General features: G+C 37.9%; 1 protein-coding gene across 1 annotated transcript; it reads left to right on the plus strand.

Annotated features, from left to right (window-relative positions):
• The first annotated feature begins 225 nt into the window (after positions 1-225).
• LOC106720115 (mothers against decapentaplegic homolog 6) lies at positions 226-27,292 on the plus strand. Its single transcript, XM_014514696.2, has 5 exons — positions 226-490; positions 13,382-13,435; positions 21,631-21,711; positions 24,755-24,939; positions 26,159-27,292. Exons 1-5 carry the CDS (start codon positions 226-228, stop codon positions 26,507-26,509), a joined length of 936 nt encoding a protein of 311 aa, XP_014370182.1. The 3' UTR covers positions 26,510-27,292.
• Positions 27,293-27,690: the final 398 nt, after the last annotated feature.

A 27,690-nucleotide genomic window follows, 5' to 3' on the forward strand; every position in this document is an offset into this window, starting at 1 on the left:
GCCCGAGCACGAGACAATTTTCATAAAACTAAACAAAAAAAAATGCCAAAGCGCCGGGGCCGGGACCCGGGGTAAACGGTGCGCGCAGGTGTCTCACCGGCGGCGGCGGCGCGCGGCGGCGGCCGCCAGTCGACAGCCCGCGCGCGGCGAGTGATGACGTGCCGACGATTCGTTAGTAGCGCGCGGCGGAGGCGAGCGCGCTCGTGACGCCGGCGGCGGCATGTGATGTTCCGGCGGCGTGCGCTGCGGCGGCGGCTGGCAGCGGCCGGCGCGCCCTCGGTGCCGGACGACCAGCTGCGGGGTCTGGCGCGTGCGCTGGACGCGGGCCCGGGCGGCACGGCGTGCGTGCCGGGCGCGGCACTGCGCTTGCCGGCCGCCCGCGCCTTCCTGCACCCCGAGCTACGAGACCTGGCCGAGCTCCGCCGCCTGCCGCTCTGCTCGGACCACCGGTGCTGCAACCCCTATCACTTCAGCCGCCTCTGCAAGCCCGGTACGTGACGGACGTCGACCCGAGCAACAAGTGTGTCCCGTGTGCATTGTGTTGATGTGATCTCGTTCGCAGCGACGTGGCCCATCTTCTGCACCGCACTATTTAGTGTTTTAAAACTACATTAAGTTAATACGGTTATTGGACGTTAATTTCAATAGAAAGTTGGAAATCGGTGCCTCGGCAATATGGCTCTCGTCCGTGTGATGAACTCTTATCACCTGTTTGCATGTTTTATCTCGACATGCGTAATGAAGCATTTCGTCGGTTGTAAAGATTTGCACACACGCACCGGATCGTATTTTTCCGTCCGGTTCACGCTGGCGAAGGATCGCGTCGGTATCACTGCAAACCGTTATCATATCGATATATTATTTATCGCCACTGTTTGCTCCCGTATCTGTCATACGTCGATGGTGACGTCAAACGATGCCTAAACTCGATACAAAGTGCAGGTCCAGCTTCACGGCCGACCGCATTTCTCGGTCGCCGTGTGCACGCGCAGCGAATGTATTCCATCCCCTAAAGCGTATTGTAAACATTGGCGCCATGCGCGCTATATATAGTGGCTGACATCAGCGCGCGTTTTAGTCTGCCGCTAAAGTTACTACTAAGGCCACCGTTGTCGCTATTTGCTCATGTACTTTCGTTAATGTGTTCCGGTAGTGGGTAGCTGATAGAAGTTAGAAAGAGTTTTGTGAGGTGTGAACGCCACAGTGTGAGGGTAAGAAATTTGTATTTATGCTAGTTGAGGCGGACCGGGGCCAGTCGTGTTCGTCGGCTAATCTGTCGTGTGAGCGCGGGCGCGTTGCGCGGCGAGCAGCGGCGAGGGTCACTCGGCGATAACTAGACAAGGTCACGGCGCTGGCGCCGGCGTGCCGCTTGCCGCCCGCCGCCTGCCGTCGAGAGCGGCGCCCGCACCCCGTTAACTTCAATACCGCGCGACGCCGCTACGCCTTTGTACATATTTAAACTCGCGCGTCTCGAGTCGCGACCTTTGTCATGTCTGCGGTGTCCGACATTCCTGTTTGTCGATATCGCCGCGGCTTCCTGTACGATTAGTATTCACCGACGCCGTCGTCGTGCTGCGGCCGTCGTCGATACGTCGACGGTCTCGCCTCTGGCCGACCGACGACCACCGTCCCTCGCCACGGCTAAGACGACTTCCTCGACACATTTCACCATTCCTTTTGCATTTTTAGATCGTTAATCTTGTATGTTTCTTCCTTATATTCTTATATACCTATTTATAAAAAAATCAAATGCACAAATAACATATAATGCACTTCATACGTTGGTCCGATTAAAGTTATTACTTCAACTTGTAATAACTTTGTCAATAAGACAGTGTTTATTTCGTATCCATTTCAATAGTAGTTGATGTATGAGCGAGGTGGTAATTGCCGCTGTGACTCCTACAGTTAATGAAATTTGAAGTAGCGTATAACTGTCGTCTGCCGTGCTGATGCAGAGTGCCGGGTGCTTGGCGATGTCGGGTAACGTCTCGCCCAGACGCCCACAGACTGACAGAGTTTGTAGTTCTCGCTGTGTGTAGGCGTCGACAATGCCTGTTAGCATGTTAATTAAAAAGAAAGCCGAGTTAATATTGTATTGCATGTTAAGCAACGTCTCTTAATGTGGGATGGCTCAGGGCCTTAATTGGTCTCTGAACTTTTCTGATAAATATTCAATGTAGTAAATTAATTTCCTCACTTCAATGATAAAATCATTCATCAAACATACGCACATAAAACATAAATAGTAGCGCGTAAATAACAATTAATCTATTTACGTACCTACAAACCTTATAAAATACGATAAAAAATAAGATACTACTGAGGTTAATAAAAGTAGAAGGTATGACATGCTGTAAATAACAATGTGAATTGCGATCTACTTTATCGGTATCTAAATCTTACTAATATTATAAATGTGAATGTTTAGATGTATGGATGGATGGATGTTTGTTAGAAGGTCTCTTCAGAACGGCTAAACGGATTTCGATGAGATTTGGCATAGATGTAGAACATAGTCTGGAAGAATACATAGGCTACTAAGTTTTATTTTATTCCGCGTGGCCGGAGTCGCGGGCAAAAGTTAGGTAGATTACAAATATAGTAAGTCGGAAAATAAAGATGTGCATACAACCTTCCTACAACAGATATAATAAGAACGGTAGTTAACAATTACGGCCCAATATGTTTCCGTAAACAAGTTTCAATTGTTGTGGCCATTGAATAATGAATATGTCCAAATGGAACTTGTTGGCGGGTAAAATGGCGTCACTTAGCCGAGCGGCGGGCGCCCGCAAGCCGGGGACCTCACCTGCCATATTTTTTTGCGTGTCTCGACAACTTTTTGTCCACTTTCGCGGCACCGAATACGCTTCCGACGATGACGTCTGTATAATTTGCCATTCCAATGATTTATTTTATTACACCAGTTTACGTCACCCCACATACAAATATTATATCAAATAGACTAATTAGACGCATATTTCTGTGTATGTATTTTGTCCGCGCCAGTTCGCAAAGACCACAGATTAGAAATATCTTTTTTAAAAACAAATGTTCAGTTTATTTTTAATTAATTTCGTGTGGTTTTGTTTAATGCCAATATGTTTTTAGATTTTAAAATTCATTCTTTTTCATAATTCCGTGCAATTTCGGTTTAAATAGTTTGTACAACGGTAAAAGAAAAAAAAGACTGATTTTTTTTCTGAATATTTTTTTTCACAAAGTTCGGTCAATGTATTTACGGAATAGCATCCGTTTTCTTTTGTTTGTCATTTATATTATTCGATGGCGCTTGTTGAACTCGCCGCACCGGGGTGGTGTGTCAGGGCGAAGTAGTCACTTATCTTATCTTGGGCAGGCGCAGGCGTCAACACGGCGGCAGACACAGGATTAAAGGCCGCCAACATCCCTCACGAACGTCGTCGTGGTCATAACAGTAATTGTTTCAACTTGATTGTAATAATAAAAATACCTACATGGTTTTTTCAAGATTGACATTTGCACACATAATTATTCTTTTTTAAATGTACTCGGAAATGCCAACAACAACTAGTTTCACGATTCGTGTTCGAGATACAAGATAACATGATCATTGTATGTGTTCTAATCAGTTATATTATGTAGTTATCAAAGTTAAAAATTAATTACTAATTCATACAAGTGAACGTTTAACTTATGTCCATAAACAACGGGTGTAAAGTTTTATCGATGGATACACAGGAAGAGAAACGAAAGAGACATGTAAAGTTAAATGATTCCTCTAACCTTGAGAACTTAGTGTGTTTTTGTAAGTTGTATTTTAGGGTGATTGCAATGGTAGACAGTAAAGATAGATTCATATGTAGAGTATAGTGAAGCGACGCTGCGCCGCGGCATGCGTGTGTCGCGCCGGCGCGCTGCCGCCTGCCGCCGTGGCCGATATTTATTTAGGCATAATTGCTCGGCGGCTGACTGGCGCCGGCGCCGGCGCGCCGCGGGGCGGAGGCCTGCCGCCGGACGCGGGGCGGGGGCGAGAACCGCGCTGGCGCAGGTACGCCATAAGCCCGTTTCTACGTTCGTCGTGGCGTGATCGTGTTTTTTTTCCTCCCGCTCTCTCGTCTCCGCTTTTGTCGAATTTGTGAATGATACGTTATTGAATAGTATTCAAAGGTTCGTAGTTGTTGTATTTTGTTGTGCGTTTTATCATCTGTATTTAAAGCGCACGTTTAGAAATTCAGCTGCATTCACTGTCGCCGTCGCTGGCGCTGACTACTCATTCTGAACGCCCCACGCGCACACGGTCTCCCTGCTTATTGTTTAATATGAATAAATTGTGATCCTTATCTATTTAAGTAGTGTTTGCAGAATATCAAATTCGGTTTCCAATATTCAGATCTTATTTTAATACATTTACTTAAGGCGAAGACAGCTTAGTTGTTTGTCTTCACTCTAAAGTGTTTTAATAACATGAAAACTTAAAATATAATTCTATGGATGTGGGATAGATATACCCAACATTTTTGATACGCTTTATAACACATTCTGACTCACTGACAACGCGGCAATGGACATAACTTTTGACTGACTGATTTTTTTTGCATATTTAATTTGCAATGTGTATGACATTAGAGCGATGTGTCAAAATTATCGATGATGTCAGTGTTTACGGGCAGCGGACAGCGCCGGCGGCCCATTGACTGGCGCCTGAACCGGTTCGATGCCCGCTCAGCTCTCCTCGCGTTATGGCCCCTGCCGTGCTCCTTTCTACATCATACCGCTGTTTTGATACGATTATTACTTACGTATAACCTGTATGATACGCAAATAAATAATAATTGAAGTTTAAAAATGTGCTGCATATTTCAAATATTTAAATGAATTTTATATTTTGATTAATTTAACTTTAAATTAAAGAGGTTAATTCACTTTAATTAATTAAAAGGGACATACGGTATAGCAGTATTTCATGAACTATGATTTTATAATTTAAACGCTAATTTTGCTATTATATCCAGTTTTACAAAAACATGTTAAATCATCTTTTATTACGTACTAACTGAAGCCCGCGATTCCGTCCGCGCAGATATATTTGAGATAATATATATGTTTTAAACTGAGATTATGGCCTTAGAAACCCACGGTTAGAGAGTACTATTTAATATTATCTATTGCAAACTATTACTTATTTCTGTCATTAAATTCGAGTTTTGTAACCGAGTGACTCAAAGTCTAGTTGAATGAATTGCTTATATCAAAGGAAATGAGGCGGTTTTTTTTCTGGTTTCGTATGAATTTGTTATCTTTCCGGTTATTAAAGATTGATAACTAGTGGATGCTTTTAATTTTTATAGGTTTTACCAGAAACATGTTAATATTTATATAACAGATGCGCATTGTCGATTATTTTAAGTACAAATATATATAAAAATAGAATAATATATAAAAACTAGTGGTCGCCCGCGACTTCGTCAGCGTAAAAAAGTAAACAAAAAATAGTCTATAACATTCCCGCGTAAATCAGCTACTTTCCCGTAAAACTTCTGTCAAAATTGGTCCAGCCGTTCCGGTGATTACTCTGAACAAACGCGGCTTTGCGGACATGTAAACAGACAGACAAAAGTGTAAAAAATTTATTTTTCGTTATCAATAAAGCTAATACATAATTTGTACTATATTTTTTTCGGTATTATATAAAGACAGATAGATTTCGGTGTTCCTATGCAGTTGAACTTTGATTAAACTTTGGTAGGATATTCTGAAGAGGCCAGAGAAAGATTTGCCTTATCTACCGTTATCTTTATTACATTAAATTAACAGTTAATTAAAATCAAAAGATTATCCGTAACTATTTCGGTTATCTTTTAAAAACAAAATTTAATATGGTGTGTTTCCGTGTAAACTTGTTTGTTACCACTGGTAACAAATGTACGGTAGTTATTAATGATCTTGGAAATATATTAGAAACATTTTGACTGCAGGTTTCTGAAACTAAAATCCTCTTTTAAAACATAATTATCTCTGTTTTGTCAAAGATAATGACAGGGATCACGTCTTTTATACAGTGATTTTGACCTCAGAAAGAAACTGTTAGTGGCTGATAGTTGAAATATTATCTAATATATAAAATTCTCGTGTCACAGTTTTCGTTCCCGTACTCCTCCGAAACGGCTTGACCGATTCTCATGAAATTTTGTGAGCATATTCAGTAGGTCTGAGAATCGGCCAACATCTATTTTTCATAACCCCCCCCCCCATTTTTTAACTGCGCGCGGACGGAGTCGCGGGCGACAGCTAGTTCTTTTATGTTTTTCTGAAGATTATTTCTTTGTAATAATTAGATTAAACTTTAACAATTAACGTTTATAAATAAATAGTTTTGTATTTGTATATAACAGGTATAAATTACTTATCATAATTTAGGTCCATTCAATTAAAATATGAGAGTGAAATATTTTCCCATGCGCAAGCGCCGGAATAGTAACATTTGTAGCGTTAATGAGTAGTAATTAATTCTTGTAAGACGCCAATATTATTCACGTATAAAATAGTCGCCGGCTCATTCACATCTAGTTATATAATTGGACATAATTAGTTTCCTAGAACTTTTATCATCTCCTCAAACTACTATAGTTCACTCGACTAAATACGTCAACTTTTTGTAAATGTTACATACCTATTAGGATTTCTATTAAAGCATTTAAATGGCATTAAAATTGAAGAAAACTATGTTTTGATAATTTAGAAATGTTAACTTTTAATTTTTGTTCAACTAGTGCAACACTACAATTTTAAATAGTACGTCGTAATCGTTACGTGATACGGGATGAGTGTACTTCAGAAAATAGCAGGATTATCTTTGTAAGAGTGCGTCGCTGTAAGACAGTGGCCACAATATATCGCCCTCTCATCTTACCTTCCACGAAACCGTTCATAGAATTTCAAATGCACGCCTCGAAATAATATTGATATGTGTCGAATGCTTAAACTCCATTTAGTGTCATCAAATCGTTTAAAATTAACCACGTAAGCTATAGATGGACGATCAGTTCTACACTATTGTTTATTTAATATTATAACAACTTTTAGAGAATTCTCCTACTTAGGCCTCAGTACAATGATACCACAAAACCTAACAAATACAGTAGAATCTCGAATGTCAAGGGATATTGAAACAATCCACTTATTTCGTTTTCGACTTAAAAAATCAGGATGATATATTTGAACGGGAAATTCCTAGTTAGACGTCATTATTTTTTACTAACTTCGAATTACATAGTCTGATTTTTGCAAATATGAGTTATTTAGTACCTATAAATATTTGATAAAATTACTATGAAGGGAAATATCATTTAGTTGGAGTAACAAAGTCTATATAATTCTAGAAACCGAGTATTTAAAGGTTCATTGTAAGGGAACGACTTTTTTTTTACTTATTAAGGATTTTGACTTAACAAGATTCGAGTTATAATTCCACTTTATCATAAGACAGTTATTTAACTTCTTTATTACTTAGATAATACTGAAAGGTATTTAATTTGCACTATAAAATCAATGTCAGGTCAAATTGATTAACATTGTAACGATTATTTGTTCGAAACACCGTGTTCTTAGATTTAACGTCAGTTTGTGTTTTGAATGTTGTATACATATAGGTAGATGTTATGTTATTAGGTTGAGGTTATGCTGAGTATATGTCTAGGCGTTTGTTATCTGGTGTAATTAGAGGGCGGTCTGGCAGGCGGTACCGGCATCAGATCGCATTTACAATTTCAATGACCGATGGCAATTCATCGCACACGCACTCTGTCTATCAATGTTGTAAACATGTACAGTCAGAGAATTAAATACGCTTCCCACTTCGTTGAATATTTTCAAATAAAATTGGGTTAGGAAATTAACGTCTCTTGACAATATTTTCTGAATTTTAAGCTTTTGATTGCACATTTTGTGATGGTTTAATTGTATTTTATTTCTCGAACTACATATTTATTTTGTTATTTTAAAGTTGCAGAAAACATATGAACTTTAATATCGTAGCGAAACATAGTGTGTGTCTGTTGATATCCAGACAATTCCTGTACTTAGCATAAAGGGCGTGCGAGTGAGACGGCGCTGGATGAATATTCAGTTGGTGAGCGAGTGAGGTGTGTCAATAGGCGATACAATCCCCGCCTACTTTAAATATAGCGTAGAGGAACGGGACAGACACAGAAGTGGTCAGCGTGGAACATCCATCATGCAGCATAGGCATCTTCTGACACGTTATGACATCTAGAAATTATAGTGTCAACAATCCTTTGACTACAATGGGATATATCCATTACTTAAATCGTAATTTCTTGGTACTAACCTCCTTGGAATCTAACTTCTTTCATTTTTATTTACTTGTAGCTGTCGCCCGCGACTCCGTACGCCAAGAATTAAAAAAAGATACTAAATTAGCCTATGTGTTCTTCCAGATTATGTTCTACATCTGTGCGAAATTTAGCCGTTTTAGATATACCTTCTGATAAACATCCATACATCTAAAGTTTCGCATTTATAATATTAGTAAGATGTTTTGATCAGTTTTTATTATGTCGTGTTAATAAAGGAAACGGCTAAAACACTTACGTACATTTGTCCGGTGTCGGCACCGACTAGTTTCCCACTCACATGAAGGGCCACCAATGGGCTCGAAACTAGTCGGTGCCGACACCGGACATATGTACGTCAGTGTTTGAGTCGTTTCCTATATTAGATAACTAGCTTTGACCCGCGACTCCGTCCGCGCGGAATAAAAAATAGAAAACGGGGTAAAAATTATCCTATGTCCAATTCCTAGTTCTAAGCTACCTGCCCACCAATTTTCAGTCAAATCGATTCAGCCGTTCTTGAGTTATAAATGGTGTAACTAACACGACTTTCTTTTATATATATAGATAGATGATAATGTCTTACGAAAATTTGAATAATTTAATATGTCGTCTTAGTTATGAAAATAGAAACTATAATTTGACTCCTTCCTCTTATTGGAATTTGTATTGATACAGTTTTGTTTTACGTATATTGACAACATTTAGTAATTTAATATTTCACTGCAATGAATCAACCGTGTGAATATGTTGGTATGTTGGCCAATGTTTGGCCATACATATTTGTCCAATCCATTTATATTTTTTCTTAAACTTCGTTAGTAAGTTGACGTACAAAAACGTACTAGGTAACTAAGTTTTATGATGCTTGGTTATCATATAATCATGGCAAAGGTTATTTCATTCGATAAATGACAATAATTACTTGTTGATTGATGTTACGATGATGTATGTTTTTTCTTTATCGTGTCATGTTTTATTTTGTATTTATATGAAACTTAGTTGTTTTATAACTTTGATACTAGTGACGCGTATTTGCGTAATTTGTAGGAAGTGTCCATAGTCTCGAAACAGTACCGTAGTATTTAAAATATTAATATTTGAATATAGAGTTCATAGAGCAGCTGTCAATGAAGCATAGATTCCGTTATTTAAAACAAAACGTTAATTTAAATTTCGAATCCCTTCATTTCATAGTTTTCAAGGACATATATACGACATCACAAATTTTACCAACATGCTTCAAAGCAATTCCACTAACTTTAATACATAAATCACTCTTGACGAAAGAAGTTCTGGCTAATTTTTTACATAAAAGGTTGTTTTTTATTGATATGTTGATATGACAAAGATTGTTTAACATTGTATTGGCATGTTGGCACATTGTGTTGGATGCAACATTGGGCGCGTGTGACGTGGAGTGCGCGTGGGCCCGTCGCGGCGTCCGGGCGGCGCCGCAGCCGACGCCGGCGCCGGCTGACGCTATAATTCGGCCGGCCCGCTATTTCGGTCGATTCACACGCGTTCCGACCGCCATCAACATTGCCGAGCGGACACATAAGCGTAGTTTTTTATTTAATAAAAACTTCGTAATTATGGCTTTGCTGATGCACAAAACTGTTGCTGTTTACTTCAAATTATTTGAGTTTTCTTTAAAATTTCATACAATTTTGGACTGTAATTTTTCTCATGCTTCCTTCTAGACTACTATATTTACTTTAATTTCTACAAATTTCTAGAAGTTTTAATTATATTTGAATAGGACATAATTCTACGATGAAATTGTTTTCACTGTTAAATGCATATTCAAAATGTTCGCGCTATCCTTGATCCGTGCCCATTTCTATCCGAAGTACGGTTTTTCAGCTTCTGAGTTATGGTCTATTTAATCTGATCTGCTGTTTGTTTACTATTTATCCAACTTATCGTTCTAGCTTCATTTTTGCCAGGTTCGTTTTCGTATGATGTTTCGCGGCTCTCTCGATGACCTGTCCATTGTTGATCGTCACTTACAGAAGGAGTCGCGGACGACAGCCCGTGACTCCGTCCGCGCAACATATAAAAAAAACTCAAAGAAGCATATGTGTTCTTCCAGGCTATGTTCTATATCTATACCAATTTTCATCAAGATCCGTTGAGCCGTTCCTGAGATACCTTCAAACAAACATCCATCCATCCATCTAAACATTCGCATTTATAATATTAGTAATATTTATAGTTATTACAACTAAAATCATTTGTATTTTTATATTCTCTTCAATCCTCGTTGTTGATTACGTTGTTATTTTTTATCGTCCGATGTTTTTTTATAACCTAAATTACAAACCTATCTGTTGTAACAACAGCGAAATTTGACGCCATTTGTAAAAACAAACGCATGATTTTGCATAACTTTTCACTCACAATAAGACACGAGGCCTAACACGAAAAGTTGCGAGAAAGCATTCTTAACGACATCGAGACAATTTGTCAAAATTTGTATGAGATGTTGTACTTTACTCCCGATACAAACCTAATAAAAATTTAGTCGCGCTACGAACACTTTCTCAAAAGGTTTTCATGCTGGGCCCTCAGTTCTTATATAAAAGTGGATAATTACGATTTTAAATAGTCATAATTTGATCTTATAAATGCGAATGTTTAGATGGATGGATCGATGTTTGTTAGGAGGTCTCTTCAAGACGGCTTGACGGATCTTGATGAAATTCGGCACAGATATAAAACATAGTCTGGAAGATCACATAGACTATTTTTTTTTAATTCTGCGCGGACGGTGTCGCGGGAAACAGCTAATACTATAATGAAATTAAGCAGCATTTATCAGCATAGAAACAATTTACGCTTACGTGTAAAAATATGTTAATGCACCGACGAATCGACTTCCGCCATTTTGCTTCGAAGACAAAGTTTATTTTGACAAGTAATTACAATCATATATCAACTATAAATTAATCTAATGTTATTTTTAGATAGTCTTTTTAACTTTGAAACATTATTTAAATAGTTCTTGATCAAATGTTTTAAGCTAAATTACGTTGCAGCTATCTAAAAGCTTCGACAGCCTTATTTTGTTATATTCTAACTGTCATTGGAATTTATACCATATTTCTAATGTATTAAAATTGTTAATTTATCGATTGATTGTGTAAGGTCGATGCCGCGTGTTGAAATCTGAACCATCGAATGTTCATATATAACTCATTTCACATTGACCACTGGTTCAAATCAACAGCACTAATTAGCACAGTAAACTGCACTTTATTTTAATTGAGACAGGGTTTTTTTTGTTTTAACCCATACCGTTAACATATGTCTTAGTAGTTATGAAAGAAATTTCAGTCACGCCACTTTATACGTATATATTTATGTAGTCATTCAGAGTAATAACGTTATATGCACGTTAGGATTTAAATGAAAAGAGGTTCTATGTTTTAAGCAGCAAAGTCGGTATTTCTTTAGTTGTAATTTTATGCTGAGCGCACACTGAAGTCAACAACTGATATTATTTATATCTGCCAGCAGCTAGATGGCGCGCTAGGCGTTTAGGGTCATTTACTTTCATTGCTCGGTCGTTTTTCAGTAGCTGTCTTTGCGTACGGTATGCAGTGCAGTGTGTGAATCATTGTTGTACTGTTCTTGATATTACAATGTTATTTGACCGACCATTTCGGGCTCGTTCGTGTTTACCGCAAAGGACATTTGTAATTCTTAAGTAGTGCGTGTAGCATTGTATACTGTGGTCTCACTATTCTTGCTTTCAGACTAATTACAATGCAGTCTTTTGTTTCTGCTTAATACTGAAGGGTATCTGAACGCAAGACTCGCGTTATTATAAATAACTACGGTGTCGTTAATACCAAAATCGTCAAACTCTTTGGTATGCGGGCGAATGCACCGATTGTTTAGATATTTCTTGCGCAAGTGCCGTTAAACACTTCTGCGTTCACGGCACAAAGCGGTACGTCATAAAATCCTATTGAATTCAACGAGCGACTGCGAGATTTGTATTCGCGTAATGTCGAACAGTAAGAGGAACGACTTCACACGTCCGCCCCCGCCGGCGCCGGAATCGCAAATGCACGCCGCATTCGGAATTCAAAAATAATGATGGCATTCGAAATTACCAATAGCGCGTGCCGGCTCATTCGTAAATGGAATAGAGCGCGTTCCGGATTCAAACGACAACATTTTCGGCGCGGCTCGTACGCGCGGAATGTGAATGTCGGACCGCCAGCACCGCTCCGCCGTCAAGGTACTTACTACCTAGTACTTAGTACTCGATACCTCGATACCCAATACCAGAGCCGATGTTGCCAGTTTTATTGGAGAAATTGATCCCAGCAATAAAAAAATGTTAACTATTTTAAACTCATCCTTAGAAAATAATAATTCTAGAGCAATGGCAAGAGACGTTATATATTTATAAAGTAAGAAAATCACATATCAAAGGTATGAGACATCCTTTTTTAATTTTGAACTAATTTTCGCCGCACATAATGATATACTCAAGATATAGTTCTGCAACCAAATAGGTTCCAGTTATTATTATAACCTCAATTTTGTCTCTGATATGTGTAACAAACGTCTATTGTCTGCCACAGATTAGCTAGAAACCCGGCAATTATATAAAAAAGACAAAATGCAGATAATATATGTTGTCTGTCTGATGCAGCGCACGGTCGAGCCTAATTGCTATTTGGTATTTTACCTGGTCCGGTTAGGTTATGTTTGTTTTAAGGTTTGTTCGTTTTTTGGACCTGTGGGTGTAACGCGGTTGTTGATTGCTTTGCTTTTCAGGAATCGATAAACATATTCCATACATTTTCATATGCAAAATTGTTTGTTTAATGCTAATTCTTTTTTTCAAATTTAACCGAGATCAAAGTTCTCAAATGCTAATTTTTTAAACAAGTGTAGAAAATTGCAATTTTTTTATATTTTGTCATTCCTGTGTGACATGTTTGTCTGTCTTTCTGCTTTGATTATTTCAATATTTTTTTACATAGTACTCGTATATTAATTATAACATAATGTGTTTGTTACAGAAACTCCGCCTCCACCATACAGTCGCTTTGTGATGGACGACGTGAAGCCTAAAGGTGAGCATATAACATTTTATATTGTCTTTTATAAAACTCTTTTATTTACTGAAATATTTACGAAAGATATTTAAATTCCTTTCTTTATGTCTTATTACGTCCACCGTGAGCAAAGATTACTCATCTTATTCGAACGAACTGACATTAAAACCGCGTTTGTGATGTCCTGCCACTGCCGCGCTTATGACTTCTAAGAAATTAATAACTTTAAAAGTAAAACACATCATCAAAACATTTAACAACTTTAAAAGTACTCTAAAAAATGACGTCATTGTCCGCTTTATGTAACAAGTGCTCATTAAATTGAGGAATGTAATCGTAACTTTTAGTAAGTGTACGCCAGTTAATTCAAAGTAACTAAAAACATATCGTCATCCCCCTCATTATCTTTGACAAAACAAGGGTAACAATATGTTTTATACAAGGATTTTGTTCTGAGAAATCAATGATAAGAGATATAACGTTAATATGAAGATTTACTTGTTTCGATACGAGGCATAGACGATGAGCGGCGTCGAAAAGCGCGGGACGGAGGAATCCGGCCCAGAGCCGGCGCCCGAGACCGACGCTCTTCCTGGAAATTAGGGATCACTAGTGATGTACTTTACCGTCGATAAACAACCACAAAAAAAGAAATAAAACTTGTCTCAAAATCAACTAGATTTTATTAAATTTATCTAAACTTATTTCTATTGGTGAGCAGTCACGAAATAAGTAGGTAAAGTTATACTAGATCAAAAAGATTATAGCTATTTCAAATAACTATGTGTAAAACTGTGTATGTGTGACTATCATGTGATCGTAAGACATCTTTTTGTTATTTCTAAGAAAATTTACTGGAAAACCTATTATTGGTCTTGCTTTGTTTTATATGTACTGGATGTAATTTTTGTAACTAATACGCTGTTGGTTTTCTTCTTAAATAAATAAATAAATAAATAAATAACCCAAGCTAAATTGATGTCATAATATGCCATGAGATGATCCTCGTAAATAAATGGACTAACTTTGATGACTTCGGTATTGATATGGATGACATTATGCAGGAAGTTAAAAGCGCTCGCAACCATCAATCAACGTATAAATTGAAATTAAATGTTTTCTTGTCTCGACATCATTTTAATTATTCATACAAGGACATGTTTAATGATACGTCATTTGTACTACGTGTACGTTAAAAGAAAAGTAGGCAACCTCTACATGTCGCGCAGCCTTGTTTGCTGGTGTCAGATTTCTAAATTACGTATGTCTGTCACGCATTTTTCGAAATTAATTGAATTGCGTAATTCTGTTAGAAATGTTTTAATAAGTTGAAAAATATTGTTATTTATAAACCAAAGATAGAATATTTGATTATCTGCTTGGAAATTTGGTCGCATTCAATTTAATTTTCAATCCAGAGTCGTAAGCTGTGTTGTCAGTGATGGAGAGGCACAGCCCTAGCAGATGTGCGTCAGTGGTAGTCACAGCCCTAGCGAAGCTGGTCCCGCGCGCATTCCAACGCCGGCCGCCATCTTTTAACTACATTATTAATGCTTACGGCGCGGCGCGGCGGGCGGCGGGCGCGGGCGCGGCAAATACAGGCCTTTTTTTCCCTTCCTTAAAGCAACTGCCGCCATGTATTTGTTTTTAATAAAGAGCCTTATTTGCCGACCTTTTCAACGTAAGAGCTTAGATGACAATCGACTGATTGAGTGATTTAAAAAGACTTTGCCTTCTATTTGTCTAAATTTTATTCCCACAAGCAGTGTATTTACTTATTTAGACATTATAACCATTGATCCAAGAAGCCTTTTTGCGTAATCCTTTCTTGTTTTATCTCCATAGACAAATGTATGTATGTTTGGATGTTTGTAAACAATGATTTACTTCTTCCTATGTCTTTTCTCACTAAATCACTATAGATACTAGAAAACTCTTTCAATTCAGCATTTTACTTCTACAATTTTTCCTTATGTAGTGAATTAATCTTGTTATTTACAGTTTGTGTGTATAGTGGTTCATCCGGACTTGTGAAGACCATTATATTACTTGCTTCCTGTAATTATAATAGTATTTTAATGAACTTTAAGTAGATTTATAAGAATCTCTGTGTGAATACCGGTTTCGTTTGTTATTCACTAAACATCTTACTTAAATCGTTGATAAAATTACGTACATTAATTGTATAAATTGCAGAAGAATGTGTTAATATTTTATGGACGTTTGCAAAGTTTCAATGAGGTAAAATTTCGTCACAAAAAATTGGCAAGTTGACAGAAATTTGCAAATGGCTTATCTCTGATCGTCTGCATGTTAACCGGGAGCGGGAACCTGCAGCACGTCACAGGAAATCCCGCCATAATCAATGCCCGTGAGGTTCGCCTTCGGGATTCCCTCTAGGTTCATCATAGGGTTTCCCATACCCTACCTGTGAGCCTTGTCTTCGCGTGATAACCCTCCTTAATTCACCCCTCCCATATCAACCGTGACATCGACAAATTTCGGTGATTTACTGGATATAAGCCGACTACTTAATATCTCATTTAGTTTTTAATTGACACCGTAATGTTCTTTGATAGTTATCAATGTTTTGTAAATGTTGTTGTTGCCATGCGTAAAACACGACTCCTTTGTTTCGACCCCCAAATTTTATTCGCATTATTTATAATTATAATTTGAAAATTCACCTGACGACAAGAGCGGTTTAATGTGAAAATATATTTTATAATAAGGAAGTTAGTTTGAATATGTATATAAAGCTGATGGAGTTTGTAATACTAAAATTAGTAATGATAAAATCAAGGATTTTGTAAATTTCTTAGTATTATAATATAAATAAATAGACATTTAATGGACATTTCATTCAAGAAACGTCACGTTCAACCTGATATCCGCGCAATATAATTTCTCACGTGCCTCTCGGAACCCATTGACCGGTACAGGTCATCTACGGCGGGGGATAATCGTTGTTAAGGGCAAGGGTGTTCGGGTGTTTTTGCCTCGAGAGCGGCTTGTTTTTAAGTGATTCGGTTTGGTATCGGGCGTGCGATGATAACGCGCGTATCCATTAACGTTATCGGAATGTTATCGGGGCGCCGGCGCCGGCCGGGCGACGCTGCTGTCGCTCTCCGTGTGCGTTCTGCCTGCGCCGCATAACCTCCCAAAGAGAGAGTAACTGCGGCTCTCTTCCACAATCTTCTTTTCGGTCTTTGCTTCTATGTTTTGGGCTGCTACGAAGTTTCTTGTGTCTTTGAATTGTAAATTATGTTTAACTATGTAGCATACATTTTCAAAGTACGTGGAACATTTTTCAGTATCTCGTCTTCTATTGCTTGTTTGTGTATACGCACTCTGCATGCGGACGTCTACTGCGCTGTCCCACAACGCGGTTGTTAATGTGATACACTATCTATTTTTAACACAATGTCCCGTAATCAATTATATCACAGTGATAAGCACACGTAATAGCTACCTTGTAAAGCTTTACCCATCCGCAATGCGTGTAATTACTAAATGTTCAGAAATAGAAACAAAGGTGATACTTTCTCATTTAATATTTCTATGAACATACACTGGACACTGTTTATTCTAAAAACTTGTAATATTAAGAATCTGTCAACCTTAAGAACTTAACCCTTAATCGGTGACCATTAGTATAATATGGTGGTCAAAATTAATCAGTATAGGTAAGCGCGTGGCTCAGCAATTTGTAAGGCTGCGTCCGCGCCGCGCCGCGCCTGGCCCGCTCGAGACCTCCACGATAACACATGCATTAACACTTTGCAGCCGTTATCTAAAGGTTTCCATCACTTTAAATACTCACCACTTGATACAAGGTACTGGTATTGTACATTAAAAATAATTTACGTAAAAATGACTCGGTGTCGCCCGCGACTCCGTCCGCGTGGAAATAAAAAAAAACGTACTAAGTAGCCTATGCGTTCATCCAGACTAAGTTGTACATTTGTGCCAAATTTCATCAAGATTTGTTAAGCTGTTCCAGAGATACCTTCAAACAAACATCCATCCATCTAAACTTTCGCATTTATATTTTACGAGTAGTAAGAAGTAAGATATAAAGAATGTACTCGTAGTTACTGTTATGCATAATTAATGCGAAATTATCTTTGTTATTTTAAACATATGTTAAGTTCACAATTCATAAGATCATTTACGAATAATTTTCTTTAGTAAATTTTGTTATTTTACAAGACTAATATAATCAATACCGGAATTCATTTGTGCTTCATTATAAATCAATCCTTGCGGAGCAGAGGTGGGAGACATTACGATGATTAATCAAACAATTTCCAACACAAAGCGAATGCCGAAGGAAGCTGGCGACTGGCGCCCATTTCGGATAAGTGGCGCCAATGGGTATAGTGCCCCGTGCGCGCAAGCCCCCCTCGCGCCATCTCGCCCCGTCGGCGGCGCGGCGGCGTCGCGTAGTCGCGTGATTTACACCAGATTGAGCGGAGACGTTTTATAGTGGAGTCAGTTATCTGCTGCTAAGATTTATTTTGCTGCCTCCATCCTGTGGGAGGTGAGGTGGCCACCTGTAGCTATCTTAACAATATCAAACTTTATTTAGTAAGATATTTATTTATTCAAGTTGCTTAATAAATTCTTATACCAATAGCATTGTGAAGATACAGATAGAAATAGATATATTTTTTTTATGTACAAAACATTGATTCTTACTGTTGTTAATTCATTAAAATATAACGAAATAGTTACCTGATTATCATATTTTAAAACAGAGCTTTATTACTTCTGTTTGATGAAGGTAACATATATATTTTTTTAATTTAATATTAGAAGTAATTCGTGATAACGTATTATTTAAATACCCAGGACACAAAAGTTGTCAATTCCTAGAATAATCAAGTTGTTATTTACCAAGGTGTTACAGTGAAGCTTAAGTGAGATATTTTTCATTACATTGCTTAACTTCTGAATTATGGCGATATAAATTATAAACATCTACACGCGGAATTATCTTCGAGTCCGAATAAAAAAGCTCGTCAACGAGAAGTCGGAAGATTAATCACGATGCGGTCATTTCTCGGAACATTTTATGACTTTATTTTATTATCAAAATAGTGGAAATTTATTGGACGGAAATTTACTGTTAATGTTTATAAGAAAAAAAGGCAAGATACGATCTCGTTATACGAAGCGAGAGAATTAATTGACTTAATTAATTTTGAGTTAATCATTTGCAACGAACAGTAAATAACTTTCAGATGGACAGTCATTTTGACTTGCACATAAATCTTTTCATTTTAAAGCAAATTATTGTTTTTTGCTTTGAATTTGCAAATACCGTATCTTAACGGACACGCTTATCTTATTATCTCACTAATATTATAAAAGTGAATGTTTAGATGGATGTTAGTTTGAAGTTTCATCTATACCGCAAAGATTAAACGTAGTTCCAATAAAGACAAAGTACTACTATATATTATATTATAAAATAAATAAATACAAACGGGAGTGGACTCCCTCAAGGAAATAAGAGGCCACAGTGGTATGATATGAACATCGCTTGTAAACACGCAGCCCGCACCGAACGTATCTCCACTGTCTCAAGTGACACGAACAGACCAATAGACCGACAGAGAAATTTCTATTATTTCATGTAAATCTCTTGAAACGAAAAGGGTCTGACTTCCTACAAGGTATACTAATCTATCAAATAAAAACGCGTTTAGTAACTCAAATTAGTCTACCGCGACAACGACATAAAAAAACTTGACAGAGCCTTGCAAATGAGATAATTATAAAGTGTGTACCCAATATCTTATAACTGAGCCGATGAAATTTAATTTTAATATGAATCAACTACAACATATCGTATCGTTAACGTCACGTGAGATGTAAGTGGGTGTTGCGTCGGTGTCATTGAGCTTTCAAGTATTCGGGTGCAGGCGTGCGAGCCTCTGTACTCCGCACGGCCCCGCTCCGCCCCGCTCCGCCCCGCACGGCCCGCTCGCAGGCATGCGTAGTCACTACTTCCCATATTTCATACTATAACTTTCACTGCAGCCTTACAACACTTGTATTAAATTCCATTCAACTTTCAATGACATTGTTCAAAGCTGACGGTAATAAAGATTTTCAAATTATTACTTTATGGCAACTATCATCTCCATGTCTTATTCCACTCTATGTAAATCGTATAATATATCGTCCTCCAGATCAATCCATTTCAGTCGCCAATAAAGGAAATGTATAATGCGTTAAATGCCATATTAGCGTTCCGAGTACCTGAGGGTCTATCACGAATGTTTACGTGACAGTTTCGAGAACGTATTCGTAACGTCGCTGCACAAATTTTCAACATCATGTAACAATTTAACAAATGTAATATTTCAAAGGTCACAAAGTCGGATATTATTTTAGTGTTGCCGCTTTATGTTTATATGTTTTGCTCAGACCACTTTCCGTTAATAAACAGTGCTTGTGTGAAATGCATTTGTTATGGCAACATCGCTTCCACGTGCGTGATAGTTTATGTTGGCAACCCTGACTACAAGCAGTCATTTGATATGTTGCCATGTTCAAATGCTGCTTTTACTTGAATAATTCCTGATGCGAGAATTAATTTCTCCATACATAAAGATATGTAACCGTATTTATAATGAACATTATATCTCGTGTTGACTTTTTTGTATGTATTCCTTGTTTTAAAAAAATCTGCTTTAAAGCTTTCCATGTAATGAATTCAATTAAATTCCAAAATGTATTTAGTTGTTCTTTTTATCTGTTTTTAGTACCGGAATTATCACAATATGTTATAATTTAATTCAAGAACACAATCCTGCAATAGTTACCTAACCTTGAATGTATATTATTTGAACAGAGAACAGCAACCGTTGGCAGATAATTCCGATCCATAACTGTCGTCTGCGCGGGCGCCATGTTGCTGTCAGAATGTTAATTAAGACGTTTTGATTGTTGGCGCCAAAACATTAGCCTATAATTCGCAATACGAGATACGATTTAAATCATCTCACTTCTCTTTTATAATATACGACCATAGACATGCGCAATGTCACTTCCTACATTTTGAATAAGAATGTTGCCAGTTCTAAAATATATTTTAGACATTCTACTACATAACCTTTCTAATCAATTATTCAATGTTACATTTAAACGCAATATGATCTAAAGCTTGTACACTAATGATTTTCATTACACTTCTCTCTTGACTCACAAACCGTGGGATTCTGAGACCGTAATCCCAGTTTAAAACATCTTGTTATCAAAGAACGAAGATGCTGTCAAAGATAAAGAAAGGGATGACGATATGTTTTGAAAACAGATATTTTGGTCTCAGAAACGAACGGATAATATGATCGAAACATATATGATACTGGCAACTTCAAACCGATTCAAAATTCGGTACCTACCAAAAGGAGTACAACTGGCCGTATTTAAACTTATGCGTTTTTAATTTGTTAGTTGTACAACATTACCAGTTACTGATTGTCTGTCGATCATTGGACGTGTAGACGGCATGTAACCTTGATATGATCTCCAGTATGCTAATGGTACCACATATGCGAACTACGTCCCCATTAAATATGTACCGCCGGACACACCTACATCACATATCTATGTAGATACGAGTAACGTTTCCGCGCCGCCATTAGTTTTACAAATGCCATTACAACACTGAGAATATATTAAGATAATGTTCACTCGTTGATTATTAAATAAGATCTCATCTAATCGTTCTTCTATTATTTTTATTAGTGATAGAAATAGTCGTATTGTACAAATTGTATAGACAAGTTGTTACAGATTTTTAATATCTTTTGCTTCATTTAATGGTTTTTAATATAAAAATAATTCATCTTAATTATTTATTTAATATGTATAACATAGTAGATAAAATATAAAATCGAACATAATAATAGTTTTTGTATAACTAGTATGAAAACGCGCGGCAGGCATCAAATAAATATCTTACGTCTGTCGACGGCACAGGTGTCCCGTATGATGTCATACCAGACTTGATCTACTGGTCCCCGGGTACGGTCAACATCCCCACTACTAACGTATTTACTTATTGTACGTCTTTTGATATCTTTCAAATTGATGATGACGATGATTTTGTATTAAGAATTTAATAACTGCGTCGTTGAAGTCTTAAATTATAAAATGATAAAGAATGATTTAAGATTAATTTAAGGTTATGTTTTCAGAGCACGGTGAGAGCACAGAGGATGCGAGGAGGACAGACCATGAGCGGCTTCCTACGGGTTCCCTCGCCACTGACGGCGAAGGTCAGTCTATATTTGTACATATCATAAAGTTATTTAAGTTATTATATACTCTTGATGAAATAGTTTTCATACAAAAAGATAGCATTTATTCATCATTTTATTGCATCTTTGTCACCTTTCCAAATGAGGAAACCAACACGTTTATTAAAACTTAATCTTTTCCATTTGCTTTAAATTACTATTATTATTTTATTTATTATTTATTAAACTCCACTTATAATATGTACAATATAATCTTATTTTACTTTGGGTTCTTAAACTGGTAGGTTTGTAAGAACCCTGCATATTCTCTATAGTTGGGTAGTTTACAATATTTTTGTTTACATAGTACGAATACGTCTTACACATTGTGATTCTAGTAACTGTGGACTTGAGCCAAGACAATGAAATATAAATATATTTATATATTTTTTCTATACATACATACATACTTTAATATATTGTTATAAATTTAAGTTAGTTAATTTATCAATAAAAAAAGTCTTTAATTTGGATTTTATATTTTTGTCGTTTAAAGAGTCTCTTATATTTTGTGGTATTTCGTTTATCAGTGTTGGTGTCAGGTACTGTGTTGTTCTTTTTCCATAGAATAGAATATATTACTTTAAAATAGATCATTATGTCATGTCTTTAATACGTATAACAATTAATTTGTAATAAAAATACTTACGATAGGAATGTTTTAATGATATAGAGGGATCATTTAATTAGACGGCTTTAAATTCCAATGATAAATGTTGTAATTGTGTCACTGGTGGTAGACGGACACGCTGCACGCCATTACGATCCCGATCGATAGTCTCAACTGACAGTTTGCATACTTTACACTTCAAGATACTTCCGTTACACACCTCATCTATTGAAGTACCTTTATAACTAGTGTTAGAAGACACCCACGACGTTGTTTAAAAAAATCTTGTGGTAGAATAGAGGAATCTTCTAATATCCATAAAGAGGTATGAAGTGACGTAACTCTGACACATGTTGGCACGTTGAAAACAAGTCTACTCTTCCTCCCGACGAGACAACTTAAACGTCGGGTTACTTCCATTACAAAGCCTGGTACTAAACGACCTCATTAAATAACTAATTCTTGTAACTACCACCGTTATGGAAGATGTTCTATACGAGTTATAGACGATTCGCTCATTCAAGTGGTGGTCCCGTTGTCATGTCACGCCGGCAACATGACAGCCTGTCGTCACGTCGCTAACGTGAGCAATTGACGCGCGAGTATGCCAATTACCGTCGGTCGTCGCTCCCACGTAGAGTACCAGTAGATTTAACAAAAATATATGTTCCTAACTTACTCAGAGTCTTTAAGTGATCTCCCTTAGTGGATATAAATCTAAACTAAGAGTCTCAGTAACTCTCTACAATAACCAATTAACTGATTGTGGTAATTAACCCAGCAAAAGCATAATAGGTATGTAATATCTTTGAAGTCGGCTTAGAAATGTTAGTTAAATAATTGTTAATGTTTTCTACTAAATAAACTAGTTTGAAGGAATTGAAGCATTTTGGTAATCAGATAAATTGAGCTCATTTAAAAAAAAAATTAAATAACCAATACAACTATGTCATATTATATATAGGACGTTTGCCTTTTGCTTTATTGAAAAATCGATTCAGCATGCTTAGAGCGGGTGCGGCCATTGAACGACGTGCTATGTTAAAAATACTATGCCCATTCCGTGCTTTACAACGACAACTGTAAACACCTCATCGCAACATATTGCGAAACACGTTGAATTGCATATATTAACCGAACTTTGTACCAATAGCCAAAGCTACACAATTCAATGTGGAAAATTGGACCTAATTATACTGGAAGAAATAGTTATACAAGATATAATGTCACATGTAAGAACCAGGGAAACGACACGATCACTTAGCCAGAGATAACTTATCAACGCATGCTTTGTGCATTCGCGGTCATTACTGGTTTCTTCATGCCAAATGTTGTTCACATCTTTGTTGTTAACTGCTTCATATTGTAACGTACACAAGATTTAAGATTCAAACCGTTCATTCGACTGAACGAATGAATGATTGGAAGAGAGTTTAAGTCACAACATTTTAATTCAAAAAAATTCGAGATAATTTTCCTAACCTATTTTTGGGTTATAAAATCTCTCTTTCAATACTAACATTCATAAGAAGTTATTGTGTAATGGATACCCTATTCTGTTAGTAAGGTGTGAATATACTGTAGCATGAGTTAGCCGACTGTAACCTTGACGATCGATGGCGGCCCGACGGCGCGGCGCCATCACCTCACCACAGCCTACCATTTTTCATGGCACTATGTGGGACAAACATTTCCATGGCACAAGTTTTTGGGATAGGCACATCGCATAATGTATACTTTATTTATTACTTCGTGATTCCCTTTCGATGACATTTTTATAACAAAAACTTTTACTGTACGGAAGAAATTATTATTCGTATATCAAAATGAAATTATATTTAATGTTCAAGTATTGAGGTATTAGGTCGGTTAGTCAGTACGACTCCGGTGAAAATGCGAACGCTCATACACAACAAAAAGGTGTTATAGCCAATACCATACTGTTACAAGTTGGGCAAAGCCATAGGTGAGAAGAAGGCGTGCGGTGTGCTCCTGTGACGTAGGCAGAAATGGCTCCCCGTCGCCGCTGCCCGGCGCCAACTTTTCAATCAACGTGATGTAATGTAGCGCAGATATTACTCCTACAGATGTATTTCTGTGACGATACACTATTGTCTATCGTCTTAAAGGGCGTGCCGATAGTTCAATAACTAAGGCATTAATGAGCATAACTAGTTACGGAGTAAAGAGTGACAGAAACGGTTATGCAGAAGTAGAAGTATACAGCTCTCTTGATTGGGGAACTACCGGAGCCAATCACTATTTTATTGTACAGTACTACATCTCCTAAAGCTACGTAAAGACTGCAACGTTTTTGTCAAACGTCTTTTCTCAGATATTCGTCCCCAAAACAAAACATTATAAATATGTGATCCAACAAGCGGAGTTAACAAGTTTGTGTTTGTATTGCAGAGCGGCCGAGCTGGGAATCTGAGTGGTGCCGGCTGGCGTACTGGGAGCTGGCGCGTCGCGTGGGCCGGCAGCATGGCGTGCGCGTACGTGCAGTTGACGTGTTCGGCGGCGACGCGGCGCCGGGCAGGCACGGCCTCTGCCTGGACGCGCTCCACGCTCGCAACGACGCACCACAACCTGAACAGGTAATAACAAACGTTATAACGTCTTCTAAATTTATAAGTATTAAACATACTTCTCACTATTTAAAGAACTGGGATAGATAAAGTTATTCTTATCTACATTTTATTAACTTATTATAAACTTAAGTTATTTGTCGCAACAATGGTACAAGTAAGCTGGTGTTAACGGTCCTCGTTAGTAGATTGAATATGTATGTATAGATCAATTTAAAAATATTTACGTCGGAGACATTTCGATCATGTTTGGTTTTGACGTGCGAGGTGTCGGAAATAGATTGTAAGCGCGATCAGCTTACGTCAAGACACGTGGAATACGTGCCCTGGCCCACGTAGTGGTCAGCGTACGTGACGATTCCGGCCCATATCGCCACTTTATCTGTCCGCCGATTGTACCCGCCGTTCGCCGCGACACATTCGCGACACCAGTGCCCCCCAGTGACGTAGAAGTTAATCGGGTTACGTGACAACTTGTGTCATGGCACGTAAACAAAACAATATCACCACCCCCTTTTACTGACAGAAACTGTTGCATCTGATGATATGAAGTGACGTCAATAAATCGGTAATCATAAAATAAAATGAAAAAAAAAAACAATCGAAATTTCACATTAACATAACAGCAGTAATTCGTCATATAGTTTAAAGCTCCCGACAAAGAAATGCTCTGCCACATAGGAGCAACATTATCATTACAAATTTCACTATAATTTTGAGTACAGCAACAAGTCTTTTAGCCTATAATTCGATTGGAGATATAAAGCATTGACTTGGGTTGGACTAAACAAACTACAGTTCTCATTCCTAGTTTTAGTAATATTATTAGTGAATAATCATCTCGTGGCGCTGGCGATGGCGGCGCGGCGCGTATCGCATGTCATCAGGTTATCTGCGCTCGCGCAAATCAATTGAGCGGCGAGCGCTCGTTGATCGTCGCCGTATTGTTGTTGCTTGTTGCCAACACTTCTCCGTATATACTCTTATTTACCCATTGCTTTTATTTCGTCTCGGATTTTAAATAGGTTTACCAGAAGTAGTTATCACCCCATATTTTATTAAAAGATCATTGGAATCTCTAGATTTCAATCTGGAATTCGGTCGAGCGAGCCATTTGTACCATTGCGGTGTTATGTTCCAAATTTACTAGGATATTATTAGGAATTTCAAGTGAAATTTAGCGTGTTTTTTGTACATGGTGTGTTGACTGTGTGTGTGTTACCTGCAGGTGCGTAAGACGCGAGCTAAGATCGGTCTGGGCGTGACTTTGTCGCTGGAGGGCGACGGCGTGTGGCTGTACAACCGCAGCCAGGCGCCGGTGTTCGTGAGCTCGCCCGCGCTGGACGCGGCGGCGGCGCGCGCGCTGCTCGTGTGGCGCGTGCCGCCCGCGCACTGCCTGTGCGTGTTCGACCCGGGCGCGCCGCCCGCACCCGCAGCACTGGCGCTGCCGCACCTGGGCCCCGTGGACCCGCGCTCGGTGCGCATCTCCTTCGCCAAGGGCTGGGGGCCCAAGTACTCGCGGCGTGACGTCACCGCCTGCCCCTGCTGGCTGGAGGTGCTGCTCGCGCCGCCCAGCTGACCCAAGGACGCTTAGTGCGCTGTGGTTGTCCTTCTTCTTAAATATAACTGCATTTATTGTTTACAAAATGAGCAATTAAAGTATGTGATATTGTACTAAGTGGCGACAGATGTCGGGTGGGCAGTGAAGTGATGTGTTTGCAGGACGGACGGATTTTTTGTGGACTTTTATTGTTGTATTTGAGAAAGTGAACGTAACACGATTGTTATTTTGTCAGTGTTTTTATTTAATAAATCGGAGATGTCCGCAATGAGAGCTTAAATGTCGTGTTATGTTTATGTTTCTCAACGATTTCCATTTACATTTGGGAATTTGGAAACTATTTCAGCCCGTTCGCGTTGGACTTGTTGTTGGATATTTGTTTTTCTGTTTAATATTTGCTACATTTGTATGTAATTATTTTTTCTCAGAAACAAAAATAACAACGAAATTGTATATTTTGTCCGTTATTTGTATGAAGTTCGTTAGAGTTGCGCACACGCATTCGTGTAATGTGTGCTAGTCACAAGTTTTACATACACATACACACAAGCTGTCATACAGACTGTATCAGACAAGCATTAATGCACAAGACGCCTTTAAATAGTTTTGTATAATTTGAATTAAAAAATCATATATTTCTTAAAAAAAAACATCACGTCTATTTCCGATACCGTAGAAAGTATTTGCGAGATTATAAAACTTGTCACTAAGCTAAGTAGTTACTGTTAGCAAATAACCATTGGGAGGTCCGAAATGCTCGCTCAAGTTGGATACGCCAATTTAGTTGTCGAGTATTTGTTTGCATGACCTTTGACCTTTTGTTTAAAAAATGCAATCCATGCTATATACAACAAACGCAAACCGAGAAAGATATTGGAGATGTTCAAATTTAACACTAATTTTGTTTTTTAGTCTATTCCTACTCATTTTAAAGATTGATTTTTTACGCGTCGGTTCGCGTTATATTTTCCCGCCAACAGAGGGCTTAGTAACAATAATCGTGTGTCCGTTTGCGTAACGTCATCGATAAATGTATTAAAATTTGTGAAAAATACACCGATAAATCTCATACACAGGCATAATTTCGTCGCAAATATTCGTGCTAGGACCTCGGATGTATAGTTCCATATGGATCTTATGGCATATGAAAAATATGTGAACTAACAATGTCATCTTGACAGCGTCGTATTTTGACCAAT

The sequence above is a fragment of the Papilio machaon genome, chromosome 9 (assembly GCF_912999745.1).
Source record: "Papilio machaon chromosome 9, ilPapMach1.1, whole genome shotgun sequence".
NCBI classification, from domain to species: Eukaryota; Metazoa; Arthropoda; class Insecta; order Lepidoptera; family Papilionidae; genus Papilio; species Papilio machaon.